This window comes from Lygodium microphyllum, chromosome 23 (assembly GCF_053477565.2).
Source record: "Lygodium microphyllum isolate KBCC chromosome 23, Lygodium_microphyllum_v1.1.10, whole genome shotgun sequence".
NCBI classification, from domain to species: Eukaryota; Viridiplantae; Streptophyta; class Polypodiopsida; order Schizaeales; family Lygodiaceae; genus Lygodium; species Lygodium microphyllum.
Genome location: NC_141157.1, coordinates 6,875,664 through 6,897,067, shown reverse-complemented (window position 1 = coordinate 6,897,067; position 21,404 = coordinate 6,875,664). Strand labels below are relative to the sequence as shown.

Below are 21,404 nucleotides of genomic sequence, written 5' to 3'. Positions count from 1 at the left end.
GAGCTGTAGCCAACAAATACCTGTTTTCGGGAAGCCGCTTCAAACTTATCACGGTGAGCCTTGGGAATGTGAACATAGGCATCACACCCAAAGACTCGAAAGTAAGAAACATCTGGCTTCGTCCCAAAATAAGCCTCAAATGGAGTCATCCCTTCCACGGCCGAAGTAGGGGATCGATTAAGAAAGTGGACTGCAGTAGCCACAGCCTCGGCCCACAGAACCTGAGGGGTCTGTCGGTGCTCCATCATGGTGCGCGCCATCTTGATCACACTGTGGTTCTTCCGTTCTAGAATACCATTTTCTTGAGGAGTATTGGTATTGGCAAACTCCTGGTGAATTCCTCTATCTGCACAAAACCGAGCAAATTCATTAGACACAAATTCACCTCCCTTGTCGGATCGCAAGGTCTTCAACTTCCGGCCTGATCGGTTCTTCTCAAAGAGAAGCCAATCCTTGAAGTGCGAGAAAGCTTCTGACTTTAGTGCCAAAAAGTAGGCCCATGTCATCCTGCTGTAGTCATCCACGATCAACATGAAGTGTGAGCTCCCACGCAGGGACTCATTCCTCATAGGGCCACATAGATCCGTAGATACTAGCTCCATCGGTGAAGTAGACCGCCGCGAAGCGGTGTGGGGAATGGCATCTCTATGCTGCTTCCCCCGTATGCAGGAGACACATGGCTGCTGGCTCACCACTATATCCGGCAACCCTCGAACAAGCTGTCCACGTGACGCCCTCCGAAGATAGTCATAGTTCAGGTGACCAAACCGAGCATGCCATAACTCAGACTGAGACTGTGAGGTAAGAAGAAGAGTAGAGAGGGCAGTGGAAGACTTCAGTTTGTAAATGCCGTTCTCCTCATATCCAGATGATAGAACCTTCCTCGATTCACGATCAAGGACTCGCACAGTAGAACTGTCAAACTCCACCAAAAGACCAAGGGAGCAAATCTTATGAACTGAAAGGAGATGGTACCCTAATCCTGGTACATGCAAAACCTGTGAGGTATGGGTGCCACCTCGTCCATCCGGAATAAGCTGCATCTTACCCCGACCTGCAACAGAAACTGAAGAGCTGTCTCCAATGAGAACCTGCCCACGCGAAGGTCGCAGCTGGGCAACACCATCTGATGAAGGAGTCATGTGCCGTGAGGCACCACTATCAACAATCCACTCTCGAGCTTGGGGAGCCGTCATCGCAGCATTAGAAGCATTCGGTGAAGCGTCCTCAATGACAACTAGATGTAGAAATGCAGCTGATGAGGGTGCAGCCACCGCTCCAGAATCCTTGGTATCCTTCTTCTTGGTGTCCTTCGTGTCTTTGTCAGGGCAATCCTTCTTCCAATGGCCAGTCTTTCCACAAATATGACATGTGGAGTCTTTGTCCTTGTCCTTCTCCTTGTCCTTCTTGGACTTGTTATTCCCCTTCTTCTTTTGGTCCTTCCCCTTCTTCTGAGAGGCTTGACCTGTCAACGCCTCCGTCTTGGAAGCATTCTGTCCCTTTAACTGTTCCTCTTGGTCCAAGACCATAGGAACCAACTCTTCCCAGCGAAGAGTAGACTCTCGCCCCGAAGCAATAAGGGCAGAGTAAAATGTACCGAATCGTGGCGGCAACTGGGACAATAGTGTGATCGCCATGTCTTCGGAGGAAATCGGCTTTCCCGCATTCTGAACCTGCATCTGTAGCTGCCTTAGCTTGTTAATGTGTTCCCTTAGCGAAGAAGACTTATTGACGGACAAGGTCCGCATCTGTACCTCCAAAGAAACCCTCTTCATCAGGGTCATCCGATTGTACATTTGATCAAGCTCCAGCCATATCTCACGAGCCACCGTCAAGTGCTCGATGTGAGCGATCACGGTTGTAGTGCATGATAGAAAGAGAAAGGATCGTATCCTAGCATTCAGTTTGTCCCAATGAGACTGGGCCCTGGCCAACTCCGTACGAGCATCGGAAGAGAGTTTGGACTCATCTCTTACCGAAGGCCGGTCAATATCCTCCTGTACCAACTCCGCCAAATCATAGGACTCAAGGATGGCCAACATCATTACGCGCCAAATGCGGTAGTTGTCGCCGTCGAGCTTCTGATCTGAAGGAAGAGCCGGTAAGACAGGCACCTTCCGGTCCATAATCGCGTGGAACTCCAAGTCCATCTCTGTAGACATCTTCACCTGCAATGCCTTCTCAAACGCAAAAGCAGCCCCCTCTGACTGGCTAAACTCAGCCTGCTAAGGCTCTTCCGCGTCCCGAAGCTTCTTCACCCACCGGAGGCGATGAAAAAGCAAAACCTGCACTTTTAGGTTGAAAACTCAAACTTCCTCCGCGTCAAACAGCAGTAAACAGCAGCAAATCCACCACCTGTACTCCTTTCCTGTGCGCAGCCCTCCTTGTTCCAAGGCGCAGCCCTCCTGTCTGCCCTTAAATGCAAAAAAACGCAAATTTGTGTTGCGATGGAAACTCCTCTTCAGGTTGATTCTGCGCTCAGTCAGCCCTCAAACACTGCTCTGATACCATGTCAGAGTGCAGCGGTGCGGAAGCGTAGGACTGAGAGAGAGAGAACGCAGAGAGAAAAGGGAGAGAAAGAGACAGTGGACGATGAAGATCTGCTGTATATAGAATGCTGAATACAAAGATATACACGGGCGCAGTGCGCTGGACTGCGTGTCTCCACCTCGACGATGCGACCTGCTGTCCACCTCGAAGTCTGCTGCAGTCTGCACTGTCTGCTGTCTGAAATCTGTGAACAGAGACAGAAATCTGCACGGCACCGGTCTGTAATCTGCGACAGAGAAGAGTGCGAGAGGTATCCGAGACTGCTGGAGACGTCAGGTATAAATAGCCGAAATCTGCCCAAAAAATAGGACAGGTCGGGTCGGCTGCATTAAATGCAGCCGACTGGGCTGCAGGCAGTCGGACTGCCACGTGGCAGTCCGACTGCACAGTCCGACTGTGCAGCCCTGGCTATGATCTCTAACAGTGTCAACTCTCTTTTGCATTTTTGATTTGAATCTCTGAGTTTATTTTTTAATTTTTAAGTCCAAACAATAAGCATAGGCTTAAAATTATATGTATTTTTTCTTTTATCGGACGTAACATCAAAGGTAGGTCCAATATTTATTAGTCTGATTAGTATCATACTAGCATCAGACTGAACTAATCAGACGCCATCTGACGTGACGACCGTGCTTTAATGTTAGAGGAGTGACCAAAACAAAAACAACCTGCACATGACCAATGCATAAGAGCCATTGTTGGTACACATGATTGTCCCCTTAGGTACATGTCAGGTGACTCTCGTCAGGCAACTCAGAAGAAGACGATGAAGACCAGAGGAAAGCAATCGGATCAAAAAATGAGCACGAGTTCCTTTCACCTCCCAGCCTTGCCCAGTTCATTGCTGGCCAGACTCATCGTAATCCGATTGCCAGCTGTCAAACCTTGGTGAGTCCTTCTATTCTTGGACTCTCTTAAATGCTAGGCTCCCCTAAACCCCGTTCGGGCGCCCAAAACCCTGGACGGTCATGCCTCGTGCATGTTTCCCTTAATTTACCTTATAAATATAACATTTCCTTTCCCTTAAGAATCAGTTTCGTCCTCGAAAACGATACTTGGAAGGTCTAACTGTAAATTGGGAAACCTTTTCTTTAAAGTACTTACTCGCTCCCATGTTGAGCTTTCTTCTGAACAATCTTTCCACTTAACCAAACATTCTTGATAAATAGTATTCCTTGTTCGTCTATTACGAACATTTAATATTCTTTCTGGTTCATGTGGATTAGATTGGTCATTTAATAGCTCCTCAATGTTATCATTTAAGATTAGATTATCCAAATCACCCAGCTTCTTCCTTAGCTTACTTACATGAAAAACTGGATGTATTTTACTACCAATAGGTAGTTGGAGCTTGTAAGCCTGTTCTCCCACCTTTTTAAGTATTATGAAAGGACCACAATACCTCGGTGAAAGCTTTGGACATTGTTCCTTTTTCATAGTTTTAGTTTGTTCAGGCACCTTAAGATAGACCAATTCTCCTTCTTCAAAGGAGATGTCTCTTCGGTGAGGATCTGCATATGCTCTAGCTCGATTTTGAGCCTTTTTAATATTTTCTTGAGCAAATTTTAACATACTATTCATATCCTCCAAAAAATCTTTAGCTTCTTGAACCTTTTCCTTATGCAGTCCTACTGCAAAAGGATCTTTGGGCTGAAACCGATACATTAACATAAATGGACTATATCCAGTGGAAGAGTACTTGGCACTATTGTATGCAAACTCTGCTATCGGTAGATACTCTTCCCAATTAGTTTGCCTTTTACTTACATATGCCCTAAGTATATCTTCAAGGATTTGGTTAACCCTTTCAGTTTGCCCATCAGTTTGCGGGTGGTCTGCCGTAGTCATGCTAAGTTTAGTATCCAACTTCCTAAATACCGCACGCCAAAATTGACTATCGAATTTTCTATCCCAATCAGAAACTATATTTGCTGGAAGGTCATACAATCGGTATATGTTCTCTACGAACAATCTAGCCAATTCTGGTGTTTTAACATCAGTTGAAGTTGGAATGAACCTAGCCATTTTGGTTAACCTGTCCACAATCACCCACACAGAGTTGTGCCCCCTCTGTGTTCTGGGTAAAGCAACAGTAAAATCCATGGAGATACTCTCCCATTTTCCCGAAGGAATCTCTAGTGGATGGAGAAGTCCTCCCATTTTCAATATTTCAGCTTTATTAACCTGGCATTTATTACATTTGACCACATAGACAAGGACGTCCTTATTCATTCTAGGCCAATAGAACTGCCTTTTAATAAGACTATAAGTCTTATTAACTCCTGGATGTCCCGCGCTAGGGGTATCATGACACTCAAAGAGTATCCGGCGCCTTATTTCTGTATCTTTCGGGACACATACCCTACCCTTGTAGAGTAAATAACGATTATCAATGGCAAAATTCTTCCACTTGAATCTGGTTTGAGCAACTCCTAATGCTCCATTTCCTTGTTGAATATCCTTAGATATTCCTTCCTCAGTAGAAGCACTTTCATTTGGATCCCCATTTTTTATTGCTTCCCATATGTTGGAATATGCCGAATCAACCTGGCATTTCCCTTTTAAAGATTCAAGCAAGTTGAAAGTGAACTGAGTAAAACTCAATTCATTAATGATGGGCATTCTGTTGAGTGCATCGGCTACTATATTATACTTTCCTTTTCTATATCTTATCTCATAGTCAAACTCTTGGAGGAGTTCGGCCCATCTGGCTTTATGCCCGTGTAAATCCGGTTGATCATTAAGCCACTTAATGCTTTCATGATCCGATAAAATCAAAAGTTTGGCACCGTACAAATAGTATCTCCATTTCTTCATTGCATGTACTATTGCATATAGCTCTCTCTCATAAACAGAATAATTCTGTTTTGCACGGTCTAATTTCTTGCTTTCAAAAGCAACTGGTCGACCTTCTTGTAATAAGACCGCACCTATCGCCTTATCACTGACATCAGCTTCAACCACAAATGGTTTATTGGGATTCACAATTAAAAGTACTGGAGCTGTAGCAATAGCTACCTTAAGTTTTTGAAAACTTTCATTTTGGTCTGTTCCCCAATTAAAACTCTTTCCTTTCCCTCTAAGTTGGTCTGTCATTGGAACAACTATTTTGGCATAATCTCGAATGAATCTACGATAAAATCCAGATAAACCTAGGAAGATCTGCAGCTCTTCTAGGTTCCTTGGAGATGGCCATTCAATAATCGCCCTTACTTTTTCTGGATCCATGTTGATTCCCTTTTTCGAGATAATATGCCCTAAATATTTGACCTCTTGTACAAAGAATTCACATTTAGTTTTCTTCACATAAAGGGAATGTGTTCTTAACAGTTGGAATACTAATTGTAAGTGTTCCAAATGTTCTTCTCTTGATTTACTAAAGATCAAGATATCGTCCAAGAAGACTACTACAAAATGTCCTAGGTAGGGCCGTAAAACACTATTCATCAGCTTCATAAAGGTAGCTGGTGCATTAGTGAGGCCAAAAGGCATCACCAAAAAATCATAATGCCCGTATTTAGTACGAAATGCTGTCTTGGAAACATCTTGTGCCTTAATTCTTACTTGGTGATAGCCTGATCTTAAATCTATCTTTGTGAAGAATTTTGCCCCTTGCAATTGATCAAAAAGATCTTCCATTCTGGGCATAGGAAATTTATTCTTCACGGTTATTTTATTAAGTGCTCTATAGTCAACACAAAGTCGCATAGAACCATCTTTTTTCTTTACTAATAAAATTGGTGAAGCCCAAGGTGAATTACTGGGTTGTATAAATCCTTTATCAAGGTAATCCTTAATTTGTCTTTCAACCTCTTGGTGCTGTGTTTCACTTAACTTATATGGTGGTTTAGAAATAGGGTGTGTATCCTTATTTGTGTCAATTGGGTGATTTATATCACCCCGATCTGGTGGAAGGCCACTAGGTAAATCAGAAGGAAACGCATCTTTAAATTCATCTAATAAACTACTTAATTCATTATTTATATTCAACTCACAAACATAAGAAAATTGATGCTTTATATTACAGAAAGTAAAAGTGTTTTGTACAGGAAGAGACCATAACATATATACCTCACAAACTTCCTTCTTTATCAGCTTCTGAACCTCAGTGGAACACAACAAAGGATTATCAGATACTTCATGTTCACCTTGAATGACAAAAGTCTTACCATCCCTTTCAAATTCTAGTGTATTATGATGGTAACTATGTTTTAAGGATGGTTCCAATCTCCATAGCCACTCCCTCCCTAGAGCAATATCAGCTCTTTCCATGTTCATGATTTGGAAATCAAGTTTATCTTTATATCCTTGAATCTCAATTTCCAAATTGGATACCATTGTATCCCATATTTTATTATCTTGACCTTGCATCATACGAACAACATATTGATGCCCACTCTTTTGTTGGGGAAGTTGCAATTTTTTGACAAGTGCATAATTTATAAAATTATGTGTAGCAGAGTCATCAATCATGACTCTAACCCTCTTTCCAGCTATCAATCCATGCACTCTGACTAAATCATGTGGGCCAAAGGTAGGCTGCCACATAGAAGTTGACATACAACACTTGTGTTGTACATCCATGTGCAAGACCTCTAAAGATTTATACTTTTCATGCCCCTTTAATTCTAAGGGTTGCACTACATGGATTTGTTTTTCTTTTCCCTTGCCCTTGTCCTTATCCTTTCCTTTGTCTTTCCCCTTTTTCTTTTGAGGGCAATTCCAAGCAGCATGGTTAGGGGATAGGCAGTTGAAACACAACTTTTCTTTTTTGGCCTTATCAAAGTCATCAGGACTTGACTTTGGCCTCACATATTGTTTCTTTTCAAAAGGTTGTTTTTTATCCTTAAAAAATGGCATTTTCCTTTTAAATTTGTCCACAAATTTTGAGGTTTCCAATTCCTTACATGTCATCTCTTTTGTTTGACATAATCCCAATCTTCCCAATTTCTTTCCATTTCATTTTCAGGAAGGAATTCTTTTAAAAAGACGGATCCAAATTGAGCCGAAGTTTCAAGTATTTTATTTGCCTCCTTTAAAGTTCGCCACCATTTATACGCTTTGGGCCCCAAAGTTAAACTAGCCTCTAGTGCTTGGAGATGTGGTGGAGTATTTTTAAGTTTATGCAAATCTTCCCATTTTTGGAGGAAATTAAAGATTGTATCTTTATTTCTATCTTTTTCCTTCCCGTGAAACTGAGGGGGTTCCATATCTTTAAGAACTGAATTATCCATCAACTTGTGGTGGGGTTCCTTAGGATCTCGCATAGTCACATCTAAATCTTTTGATGAAGATGGGACATCCAAGGTTTCTATCTTATTTTTATCTCTTTCTAACAATAAAGTTAATTGGGATTTTATTTCAGTGAGTGTTTGAGTTAAAAATTCCATTTGAATCCCCTGAGTCTGTACACGAGCAGTAAGATCATCAAATTGTTCTCGTGTAGCAAAAAAATTCTTCCCACTGTTCTTCTTGCATCTCTGGTTCATAGGGATCTACCATAGGGTGGTTCCCAGAACTAGAACCTTGCATCACTCCCTCTTTCCCTTTTTCTGCCATTAATACACTGGAATTGGAAAGCAAAGATAAGAAATTTGCATACAAAGTAAAGTACTTCCCTGGTTTTAATGACAGGGCAGTTGTTGCTGGATTTATTAGTAAGCCCGAAGAGTGAGGAACAATCCTTATCTTCCGAACTAAGCCGGTCACGTAGGAAATGGAGCTTCTTTGCAGAAACGACTAGTATTTAGCCCCCTTCTTAATGATCACGCAGGCCATCAATGCACCTTTCTTGAACTTGTTCTCTGCTTAGCTTGTACTTGTTATGCAAGTGCAGATGGGGCTGGCGAGAGAAATACCAGACAAATAAAGATAGCGTGCAGTCGGCTGGCCACAGAGGGACTAGAAAATAGCGTCAGTCTCACGGAATTCACGATTCAGGATACGGCACACGATTCAGGATACGGTGTTAGACATAAAAGATAGCATTTTTTCGCCAGATGATAAGTGACGTGAGTGGTGTGGCGAAAATAAACGTCACGTCACTTGTATGACGTGTCACCAGAGCGCCGGAGACGAACGGCTTCACGGGTCAACGAAACGAGACCCGTTGGCTCTGTCTTCTCGACGAACAGCTTCACGGGTCAACGAAACGAGACCCATCGGCTCTGATACCAATGTCAGGCGACTCTCGTCAGGCAACTCAAAAGAAGATGATGAAGACCAGAGGAAAGCAGTCGGATCAAAAAATGAGCACGAGTTCCTTTCACCTCCTAGCCTTGCCTAGTTCATTGCTGGCCAGACTCATCGTGATCCGATTGCCAGCCGTCAAACCTTGGTGAGTCCTACTATTCTTGGACTCTCTTAAATGCTAGGCTCCCCTAAAACCCGTTCGGGCGCCCAAAACCCCGGATGGTCATGCCTCCTGCATGTTTCCCTTAATTTACCTTATAAATATAACAGTACATGAGAGAGGGATAAAAGTAATGCTTGGCAAGAGATGATGTGCTTAGAAGCACCATTATCAAAATACCAAGTAGAAGCCGCATCAATAATAGAAAAACAAATATCATGAGTAGAAGGATTATATTGACATTGAATGAAAAAGGTATGATCATTAGATGAAGTATAGTTCATGATCTCAGGTGTGATAGCAAGACCAAACTCTTTCTTCTTCTTTGATGCAATACACTTTTGACATTTACTGATGTTTTGCCTTGTCTTTCAGCACTAATTGCACCTCTTGGTTATGTTGGATGTATCTTTCAAAGAATCAGAAGAGGATGGGCTAGCATGGAAGAAGATCTTTGATATAGAAGATGTGGGACTAGGAGGATGACTAGCATGAAAGTTTGTTGATTTTTAACCAACAACATTAGGTTTACCCTTTCTACGATGATTGGTGGAAAAGGCTATTTGGTTGCCCAAGTAGCGTTGTAGTTAAGACAACTTTGTTTTTCCTCTAACAAAAGAAACACAATTTGGTCAAAGGTATAGGTAACTTGGCTACCCATAGTTACCAATCACAAAGTAGTAGCAGAACCTTGATAGGATTTATGTAGACCATTCAAAGTGATAGAAAACAAGCTGATTATCTAGAACTACTTCATCAAGATTTAATAGTTGTTCTCAAAGATCTTTGATGTTTGTGAGATAGGCATCCGTGTTATCTTCTTCCATGCGAACATCTTCCAATTGCTTATAGAAGTGAGCAAGTCGTGCTTCATTGCACACTTGATATAATGAAGTAAGATGATCCCATGCATTCTTGGCTTTCTTGCATGATCGGATGCATGGAATGATACCTTGCTTCACTGATAGGGTGATTAAGGCATGCACTTGGGTATTTGAACCATCCCATTGGATTTTCTCTTGAGTGGGGGTCGGTATGGAAGAGAAAGATGACTCAGCATCATCAGAGCCACCTCTTGATATGGAGGTGAGAGGTGGTGCTAGTGTTGGAGAAGCTAGCCTTTTCTTGGTGCCATTCACTATATTCCGAAAATAGTTTGTAACAAGGACATGTTACATCATATGTGCTGACAGGTGGTAATATGTGCCGTCAAGCTTGTTAGTGCCAATCATGCCCAATAAATCATTGTTATTGTTGGCCATGAGTGCAAATCAGCAATAAAATAATAATTTCCAAGGAAGAGAGAAAATAGCCTTTGAATAATTGTGAACCATTGATAGAAGAGAATGCCGGCCGCTTCAATGCAGTTAAATAACATGAAAATAGTATTTTTCTCTTGCTGTTTTCTTGTTGAGGAGAGAGAAAAATGTGCTGAAAATAATAATTTGTGATGTAAAATATTATTGGAACAAGGTGGCAATCAACAATATGCTGAAATCAGGGATTAATGGCTGAGAATGCTTCGATAATGCAAGCAATAGTAAAATTTCAGAATATTCGCCCAAATAGTAGAATTTTTCTTCAATGTCCGGAAAAAGTAGGACCAGCAAGCCAAATATGATGCAATATGTGCACATCGAGACCAAAGAAAGTGCTTTGAGGCAAAGGCCCTAAGTTTCAACTACCTCAGAGGTGAAATTGGGCAAAAGCCCCAAAATTTTTCTTGAAAATTGAAGAGAAATTTGATAAAATTTTTACCCAATTGATACTGAATCTCGTGCCTAAAGCTGAATTAAGCCTCAATTTTGATCAAATTTGTCGAAATTCAAAAAAGCCCTAAATTTTTTGAAGAATTTTGGGTGAAATTGAGCTCGAATGGCAAAAAGCTCAAAATTTACCAAAAAATTGAAGAGAGATTCGAATAATCTATATGATATTTCCACCCAAATGTTGCCAAAAGATGCCAAATGTTGCACTTGAAAAGGAACGCGGCCTTAATTTTGATGAAGAATGCTGAATTCTTGAAAAACCCTGGTTGTGTATCTTTGAATGTGCTTTGTTTTTGCAGCTCTTTTTTGTATGCAGTGCTCAATGTAGTTTAGCAAACAATATAGTTTGGAGATCGAATTATCATACTATGCCTTAACCTACTTATGTTTCTTTGGGGCAAAGGGTATTGAGAAATATCAATAGAGATGATTTACAAGACTAAGTATGCCTAGACATATATACAAGGGTGGGGTTAAAAAACCTCCCAAAGAGGAAAAAAGGTGCCTTGATCTGAAGTGTATGTATATACAGCACTACTGAAATATGGTAACAAAGCTTCTGTGGGAGTGATGGGTTGAACAAGAGTTGTCTCACACAAGTGAATATGTGGGATCATGATATGCTTAGTAGATAATGCAATCAAAGCATGAGCCTTTACACCTCCGCCATCCCATCTAATCTATTCAAGAGTAGTGGTGGTAGTGCTTTAGCATTAATTAGAGCAGAACTAGAACTTGTAGCATCTTTAACAATACATGTTTGTGTTGTTTTTGTTGCACTTGTAGCTTTTGAAACACCACATGGACATCTTTTAATTCCATATACAATGTTCCAAAGCCCCTTTGCAACCAATACAGTAACATGATGTATCATATAGCCCACAATGAAGAGTTAGTTCCATCCAACTTGTCCTTAATAGCCAAGATACAAAAAACATCATTATTGCTAACCATAACCATTGACTGTACTTGATGCAAAATGTCGGGAATAAAGGCCCTCATGCCTTTTAAATGTGCTCGAGTGTGAACACATCCTTAGCACTTGTACTTTCATATATATATATCTATCTAAAAACCTAAAGAGGTACACACTCGTCATTGTACCCACAAATCGTGTTCACTCTCCCCACTACTCTACTCTCTCTCACTCTCTGACTTTCTGCTGCTAGCAATCGTCGCGTCTCAATCCTCACGCCCTTAGAGCTCTACAAACTGGTATCAGAGCGGCAAGGAGTGCATGCTTCTCTAGGCGAAGCACACGGCAAGTGTTGCAGGAGTCCCAAGTGGACTCGACGGGCTAACGAGTAGTTGATAGGTTAGGCGAACATGCGACTGCCTTGACGAGCAGTTGAAGGGTTGGGTGAGCAGGCAACGGCTTGGTGAGTAGGCGACGACGAGCTGGACAGGTCAGGTCAGTCACAGGACCAGTGGCCGACACGACACGACTTCACGGCTGCGCTAACGAGCAGCGTGGCAATGACCATCGGGGCGTTGGCTAGCATGCATCACGCAACTGATGGGCGCCAGTTCTGCACGATAGGACTGTGTGGTGGGCGATAGGACTGTAATGACGCGTTGATTGATGGGACCCGCGTGGCGCAAACAGGCGGTGTTAGTCCCGACGGGTCAATGGACCCATCATCCAACCTTTTTTTTCTCTTCAAAATTGTTTGAAATTCCTCTTTCACTATCAAGGTTTCACATGTGCAAGTACAAAAGGTTAGATTTGTGCAATCTTGACCTAGAAATTTTGGGCTTTTCCAGATTGAGTGTTGTTTATGCAAAATTGAGGCATTTGTGTCAGAAATTGCAGACATTGTGCTTATTTGAATTGGGGATTTCGCCAAAATTATTGAAATTTTGCTCATCTGAGTGAAATTTCTCAACATTGGACCCATAAAATTTGGGGCTTTTACTGTATTGGTCAAATCTTGTTCAGTTGAGTCAGATTGGCTGACATTGATGCACATTTGGACCCGAGAAATTTGGGGCTTTTGCAAAAACTTGTGAAATTTTGCTAAATTTGCCCGTTTTATGCTTTCAAGAACATGTATTCCATGCATTTTGGACATCTAGCACTTTGAAAAATTTGGGGTTTTTGCTGAAATTGCTCTATTTTGGTAAAATTGGCCTGTTCTATGCATGTCAGAGATAGTGCAGATGTATGGTTGATGCTTTGAGCACAAAATTTTTTGGGGCTTTTGACCGTGTGTGTCAAATTTTATGCCCATGGGTACATGTACAATAGAAATTGCAGCTAAAATTTGGGACTTCTCATGTAATGTGATGTATTTGCCCTTGGAACGGCTGTAATCAGTTGTGGAATGCTGTAGCACATAGTTTGGTGCTTCTGAAAATTTACTTACATATCTGAAATTTCTGTTTCTACGTGGTTATTTATTGTTGGTTGGTACTTGTTTGTACCTTGGTCACTTGTGTGACAATTTGGGCCTACGTTTGCTGAATTTTTTGGTCACATTTGGGCTGAAAATCATGGCTGGCAGCAGTGACAACAGTAATCTCATGCACATTAAGAAGCTTGAAGGAGTACATAACTTTGTAGTCTGGCAAAATCAATGCTACAATATCCTGTTGCAGGAGAAGCAGGCAAAGCCGATTAAGACCAAAGGGGCAAAGCCCGCAGATATGGAACAGGAAGATTGGGATGAGTTAAATGAGCTTATACGCTTAACCATTGAGCCATCGATTTCTGATGCCTTGCTGTTTAACATTGAAGGTTTGGATTCTACATATGCTATTTGGACTCGACTGGAAGAACTGTATGCACAGAAGAGTGCTGCAAGCAAAGTGTATTGTCTAAAAAAGCTTATAGATTTGCGTATGAAAGAGGGTACAACAATATCTACTCACTTAAGTGAGTTTAACTCCATTTTCAGCCAGTTGGTTGCTTTGAAGTTCTTGATTGATGAAGAATTTAAGGCTACGTTCTTGCTTTTAACTCTTCCAGAGAGTTGGGATACATTCAGGACTGCTATGAGCAATTCTAATGCGATTCTTTTGTATGCTGATGTAGAGAGTGCTCTACTTATGGAAGAAATGAATCGGCAGAACAATGCATCCAGTAAGTCTTCCAGTGCTTTGCATACTAGGGGTGATCACAGCAGAAAGGCAAATCTGATAGCAAGGGACGCAGTAAATCACGTGGCAAAGATATTGAATGCCATCATTGTGGCAAGAAGGACCACTTTAAATGTGACTGCTATAAATGGAAGAAAGAGAAGGGAAAGGGCAAGAAGACAGATGATAGCAAAGAAGAGAAGAAAGAGAGTCAGCCTAAGAAGAGCAGTGTCAAAATTGAAGAGGTGAATGTAGTCACTCATGACAGTGTCAATGGGAATGACGTACTCTTGGTCTCTTCACACTTTGGTGCGCATGCTTTACTTGCAAATACAAATGATGACATGCATACTTGGATTCTTGATTTAGGTGCTTTCTTTCATGTCACCCCTCATCTTGAGTGGTTCTTTGTCTATACAAGGGGTCGACATGGTGTTGTTTATCTCGGGGACAACTATGCATGTGACATTGCAGTATTGGTAGTGTGTAGTTGCAATTTCAGCATGGTTATGTCTTCACACTTCAGCATGTATGGCATGTACCTTAGCTCAAGAAGAGCTTGATTAGCACAGGGTAGCTAGATGACGATGGATTTCACACCACCTTTGGTGATGGGAAATGGAAGATCTGTAAGGGATCTAGAGTGATTGCCAGAGGTTGTAAAAGTGATACCTTGTATCCTCTCCATGTATTTGGTGTGAGTGATCATGTTGTTGTCGTGACCGAAGAAGCAATAATCTCTATTTATTTACCTGTGTTGGTTTAGGGTATAGTTAATTTTATATCTTAGATTTTGAATCACTTGCAGATAATAATTATCCCCGATTTCATGATATTTACCCTTAACCATGCTAAGGTAAGAAAAATAAACAAGAAAACCAAAGTTTGATTGATGAAAATAATCCAAAAGTATCTACAATAGCATTCTCTTAGCTATTTATAATTCTCCTCTGACCTCACTAGTTCTAGCTATTTCTAATTATTTACAAGGTTTTCATCTAGTTTTAACACAAAGTTTATGGATCAATTTTCTACATAACAGTCATTAAAATTTCTTGAATTGTGTTTTTTGTAATGTTAGATTTCTTGAATTGTGTTTGTTGCAATGTAAAAATTCTTAAATGATCTTTGTTCTAATGTAAAGATTTGTAGCCAAGTGTTTCTTTGTGGCATGGTTAGTTGGGACACTTGAGTCGAACTGGAATGAAAGTGCTCTCTCGTTTGGTTTACTTGCCTAGTTTTCGTTATGCTGATTTTGAGCATTGTGATTATTGTATTTATAGCAAACATGCACAAACGTCTCATAAAAAGTCTATTTCGCTAAAATCTTCTCCTCTAGAGTTAGTACATTCCGATGTATGTTAGATGCTAGGATTATCTTTAGAGGGAAAGAAATATTTTGTCACCTTTGTCGATGATGCTACACTAAAGATATGGATTTATCCCATTCGTAGCAAGGACGAAGTGCTTGGCAAGTTTAAAAAATTCTTGGCATTGGTTGAAAATCAGACTGATAAGACACTTAAGTGTCTTCGCTTTGACAATGGTGGGGAATATGTGTCCAAGGCCTTTCAAGCATTTTGTGACAGCAAAGGGATCAAGACGCAGCGCAGTGCCCCTCATAATCCACCCCAAAATGGAGTTGCAGAGCGTATGAATCGAACCATACAGGATAAGGTCCGTACAATGCTGTCTCATGCTACATTACCCCATGGTTTTTGGACAGAGGCTATTATGACAGCCGTACACTTAATTAAATTGGCTACCAAATAGGTCTTTGGGGGGGGGGGGAGGGGAGGAGAAGTTCCCCAAGAAGCGGGGTCAGGCAAGCCACCTTTATATGCTCACTTGAAAGTGTTTGACTGTGAGGCTTTTGTGCTCATTCGTAAAGAAAAATGCAACAAACTTGAGTCAAAGTCTTGTAAATGTATTTTCCTAGGATATGGTGACGAGGGTGAAATGAAGTATAGATTATGGGATCCCGAGAAAAGGAAAGTAGTACTCAGCAATGATGTTATCTTTCGGGAAGATCGCATGCATAAACAACCTGAAAAGATTAAGGAGGTTCATAGGGTTGTATTTCGGGAAGAAATATCTTTTGGATAGCAAAATGTGCCCTCTGTACAGCACCAAATACTTGCTCTAAATGAACTTGTAAATGCAAAACAGAATGCTGGAAATGTGAAAAAGCAGAGTTTGCAGCAAGAAGAATATGCACATTTAGGAGAAGAGAGCTCAAAGTACAAGAACAAAATCTTGCTTACTAAGTTGCTTAGAGTAGAACTTGGGTACACTCTCTCTTCATCCTTGATAGTGACCCGTAGGCTGTTTATATAGTCTCTGCTAAGCTAGAGTTAGGGTTTTCCCTGCTCCTTAAGGCCATTCACATACATCTACCCTCATAGACCCTTGCTTAGGGTGGATTTCCATGCCTATATTCTAATATCCCCCCTCAATGCCAGGGTAGCATTGCATCACAAGACATGTTAAAGTTCCCCCTCTCAATTAAATGGGATACCTTTATAAATTAGGCTACAAGGATATTCATAGGTAGAGGATGCTACAAGACTCAAAAGAGTCGGTCATCTGTGGATTGGGAGGCAAAGTTGGCTTTCAATTCCTTAGGTATTTCTAGAACATTGGGACACTTATTGGTGATATGCCCGGTCATTTTGTCAGGATATTTTTTCTAGCAATTGCTTACAATATTCCATTTTTTGTGACAGAAGGAGCACTTAGTAGAAGCGGTATGGACTAAAACTTGCTCACGGAAAGTAAATGCTGAAGTCCCTTCAGTATGGTTTCTCTTCTCTTCATCCAGGCAAAGACTGGATGGTACTTGCCAAGGTTGGGTTTGGGATATTAGTTAGGGTAGTCACAAGGGTTGGAAAAGCCTTCTTTACAGACTTCAAAAGGATGGCAATGGCATCTTCATTATGAATGGGTGCTTGAATGGAAACCAGCTATGCCATAAGCCCCTTCATATGTGAAATAAACTTGCTTAGATCTTCTCCCTGTTTGTACTCCAAGCTAAAAAACTCAATCTTCGGAAAAATCTTGGAGTTCTTTCTTGTAGCGCCGTAGAGCCTTTCAAGTTCATCCCACTTCTCCTTAGCAGTGGAGAGTTGGTCAATATGATGAATTAAAGATTCATCTAAATGAAGCTTGATGATGGTCCGAGCCCTTTCATCATCTTCTACATCAAGGGGATTGGATGAGTCAATGACTTTGGTTCCTTTTATGCAAGGCCAGTAGCCTCGTTCCATCATTTTATATTCTACCAAGACTTGCCAGGGATGGAAATCTTTTTCATTGAACTTGCGAATTTGAGGCCTTACATCTGCATAGGCCATGGCCATTATAGGAAGGTCTTACCTATTGCTTTGAGGCAGTGTCTATGTAATATTCCGCGTGAACTGTCTCCATAAAAACGAAATTTGATTCTGCGTGAACTGTCTCCATAAAAACGAAAATTGATAATGAATTTTTTTTTAATGGAGATAGTTCACGCGGAATATTACAGTCTAGTCCTTTACAGGTGGCCAACCATAAACTAAATAGCAGAACCGATAGCCCTACAAATGATAACCAACTTTAAAATTGTAGAGTTGAAAACGGTTTAAAATGGTTGGAAATGGTTGATACGCAGTATCTCAAGATAGGATTTAGGAGGTCCTGTTCTTCGAAAAACCCTTGATTTAAGCTTTACTGTTTTTTTAGGTTTCAATGAGGTGAGCTTTGATTGGACTTCAAGCTCTTCTTGATAATGTGGCCTATTAGAGGAGTTTTTGGTGGAGCACAACTTATCAATCAGCTCTATGCTATGGGATGAATCAGAGGAGAGTACAATAACACTCATATCTCTGATTTACCATTAGCAAACTAATATTGGGATATGGTCTATGTGTTTATCGATGTACACATAGTCTTACAACCAAGCAAGAAGAGGTTAATGACATAAGGTACTTGATGAATTTAATTTTCTGACAAAAACACCAGATTGAGTAAATATCTAGCTAGCAACATGATTGTAAAATGCAACATTAGTGCTTACAAGCACTCATCTCAAAGTTTATGCCACTTAAGATGTGCAATGTGGGTTGTTTGATGAACTAAGGAGGTCCACCAAGGGTTTTGAAATAGAGCTTTCAAATCTTCAACTAACTTTGGAGAAGATCAATTAGTGATTAGAATCACTGTTAGTGATAGCAATAGTGTGAAAAAATTGAAATGTGAAGAAAGCTTGAGGTTTGGCTATGGTTGCCAGGAAACAGGCAGTTAAGGTTTGCCTCATAGTAGACAATAGAAGGAGAATTTCTTCAAACCCTCTACTATGAAAGCCCTATGGTGGCTGGGAGCATTGCTTTGTCTACAAGTCGTGCTGAGCTCTGGGAGATATCACCTGCAGATCTGCGCCGTTTTTGCGATTTGTGCAATGCTACCCTCCACCATGCCTTATGTTGCCCTTTGATGTGCCATGCCACGTCACCTTGAGCTGAGGAAGAGTTTCTTAGAAGAACCCTTGAGCTAAAACCTCCTCCTTTGTTCTCTCCAAGTCCTCCAAGGTCAGGGGGTCAAGGTTTGGCTATGGAGGTAAGAAGGAAAAGATGAAGATGATGAATGCTCATGTGCACTTAGTGAAGCTGAGAATAGAGGAAGCTGAAAGGATTAGAGGAGGCTCTGATACCATGGAATTGACTTTGATGAGATCTTCTCTCTTGTAGTCAAGATGACTACATTGAGAACCATTTTGGGCCTGGTTACAGCTGAAGATATGGAGCTTATACAGATGGATGTAAAGATTGCGTTCTTACATGGTGATCTGCATGAAGACATATATATGCAGTAGCCTAAAGGGTTTGTGGAAAAAGGGAATGAGAAGATGGTATGTTAACTTAAAAGGAGTTTGTATGGGCTGAAACAAGCACCAAGAGAATGGTATCATAAGTCTCATACATTTATGCAGTCTCAAGGTTTTCATAGAAGTCAAGTGGATCACTGCTTGTACACCAAGAAGGCAGCAGATGGCAGCCTGATTATCTTGGTTCTGTATGTTGATGACATGCTGATTGCTGGCAGGGATACTTATGCCTTGGACTCACTGAAGCAAAGTCATTATGGCAGCTTTGACATGAAGGATGAAATAGCATTGTCGAAATACATGAAGTACCTTATAGCATTGACATGATGGTATTTGGGTTGGTATTGTCGAAATCCTACACAAAAGGATGAAATAGCATGTATAGTATTGGCATTAGTGCAATTGGAGGCTGAAACAAACCCAAATACAAAATCTAACTGCCAAGCCCTTATAGGCTTGTCCACAGTATTTTCCAACTTGCGAATGCTCGTCAAACCTCGTCCCAATCTGAGAAAATCTAGTGGAGGGTGTTGACAACTCTGCCCAAGAGGTCAAAGTTCGCTCTTATACCAATTGTTGGATCGAGGGTTGTAAGTGCAAAGTCCACAGTTTGGAAAAGAAGAAGCTTGATAGACTACAACTCAGTGTATTGATAAGTATCAATAGAGAAGATTTACAAGACTAAGTATGCTCTAAAGTGAAGAGGGATATATACAAGGACGGGGGAAAAAAACCTGCTCAAGAGGGAAAAAAGGTGTCCTGGTGGGCCTAAGTGTGTTCACACTCATCACTACTCCTGGTGGTCCTAAGTGTGTTCACACTCATCACTACCAAAATATGTAACAAGAGCTGGGTGATTTTTAGGGAGTAGGGTGGTAAGCGGTTGGAAGAGGTTTCGAGTTATGCTTGTTCTTTCCTTAGATATGCAACTGTTTTTCATTACTCCAGTATTGAAGGTTTATGATTTCTTAGTAGTATCTGAATCTGGTAATCAAGGACAGTCTTAAATCTACAGGTGTTCATTCTTTTTGCAGAATCAACCCTTTCAATGCTAGACCCCGAAAACCTTGTTCGTGTGTTTGAGGTTAATAGTCTTGGTCCACTCATTGTTGCCAAGGTACGCATATTCTAGAATTGGAGCCGTCCTACTTTCCTGTACACTCATATTTCAGTTCTTCCAGTGTGTATTCGGTCTTGCAAGTCTGCTATATATGAGCAGCACGTATGACTCTCTTAATGTGGAAAACATCAAGAGGAGTCTGTATTTTGTTCTATCATGGAATTATATGAGTATTTGAGTTAAACCCTGCATTTTGTGTTGATCAACTCCTGCAAAAAAATAGCATTTCTGGGAGCTACTAAAGAAAGGCAAAGGCACTGGCACAGGCAGAGCTGGAGCAGTAATTGCAACCATCAACCACAAGTGTGCATCCATGGAGCATAACACATATGGGGGCTGGTACAGTTATCGGGCATCGAAGTCAGTTGTCAATATGGGCATGTCTTCAAGCTGACACTTAATATTATTATTGATTTGATGTTCTTTGCCAGAAAGTTAGCTAGACTTGCTAGTACTGAAAAGCTGTAAGTTCTTCTGGGAGAGATGTGAAATAGGAATTCATATTCAAAAATAACTGTTGTTTTGTGCAGTGACCAAGAATCTGGTCAATGAGGCCAGAAGACGGGAAGATCCCATCTATTTTGTCCTGCTTCACCCAGGAACAGTTCGAACACAGCTCTCTGCACCTTTTGCAGCTAATGTACCTAGCAATAAGCTATTTGCTGTAGAATATGCTGTGGAAAGATTGCTGAGCATCATCAACAAAGTTAGACAGGAAGACAATGGGAAGTTCAGTGTATGGGATAGGCAGGAGGTGCCTTGGTAATCTGTAATTGTGTTGTGCTGTAAGTTGAGGTGCTACAGTTAAAGGCCTTCAGTAATCAGAATTTTGCTTTGGACATAGTTTGTCATCATCATATACCATTGTGTCGAGATCTGTTGAGTGGAAAGGGCATTAAAACGTTGAGAAAAGCCTCTTTACTAGATTTGCCTTCTCTATGTATCTAACCTGATAGAAGCACTACCCCAAGATCAATTGATGGAAATTCATAGGAGAGGCATTTATAAAGAATAATGACATTACTTTGGTAGCTTCCTTTTGCCTTTAGCCGCTTGAGTTGCCATCTTTTGGAGCTATAGTGAGATGAAAGCTCTTCTACAGTCATGTGATCTAGTATTACAGATAACAATTCTTCAATTGCATGGCACATGTAATTTTACATATTAAAGATAACAAACTAATGAAATCCAATTTTCTTCTTCTATTATTTCATGGCTTATGCTGTGGGCTAATATCTGTATGGACGCTTTTCTCCACCAATCTAATGGGTCATTTACCATTGTTGATTGGAAGAAGAGGCTGTGTGCAAGTTACAAATGTGAGAAGTTAGAAACTAGTAACTTTCACTATTATTATGCCATTATTATATCTTATTGTATGTTTTTCTCTAAGAAATTTATGATGTGATTTTCATCTCAGCCACTTTTACCTTCATTGGTGCACATCCATAATTCTTGCAATTACCATGTCTCTAGAGCTCTTTCAAGGGCTTGGTATAGGCCTTTTACTAACTTAACGTTGGCTCTGCATATGAGAGAATCAAGAAACATCAAGATTATAATTACTAGTCTTATGTCACATTCTTCAATACTCCATTTCTTTTCTAAAGAAAATTTAATAAAAAATCGTTCTCTTTACAAAAAAACGTTAGTGATTCAATAAGGGTTGGATTT

The 21,404-nt window shown here is 40.8% G+C and overlaps 1 protein-coding gene across 1 annotated transcript in view; it reads left to right on the top strand.

Moving 5' to 3' along the window:
- LOC148015839 (putative oxidoreductase C663.09c) overlaps positions 1-20,938 on the top strand; it is a 60,111-nt gene extending 39,173 nt beyond the window's left edge. The window contains exons 5-7 of the mRNA XM_087664825.1: positions 19,645-19,727; positions 19,954-20,107; positions 20,261-20,938. Of these exons, the coding sequence (XP_087520951.1) occupies positions 19,645-19,727; positions 19,954-20,107; positions 20,261-20,496 (473 nt within the window). The 3' untranslated portion in view covers positions 20,497-20,938. The remainder of the gene's footprint in view (positions 1-19,644; positions 19,728-19,953; positions 20,108-20,260) is intronic.
- Positions 20,939-21,404: the final 466 nt, after the last annotated feature.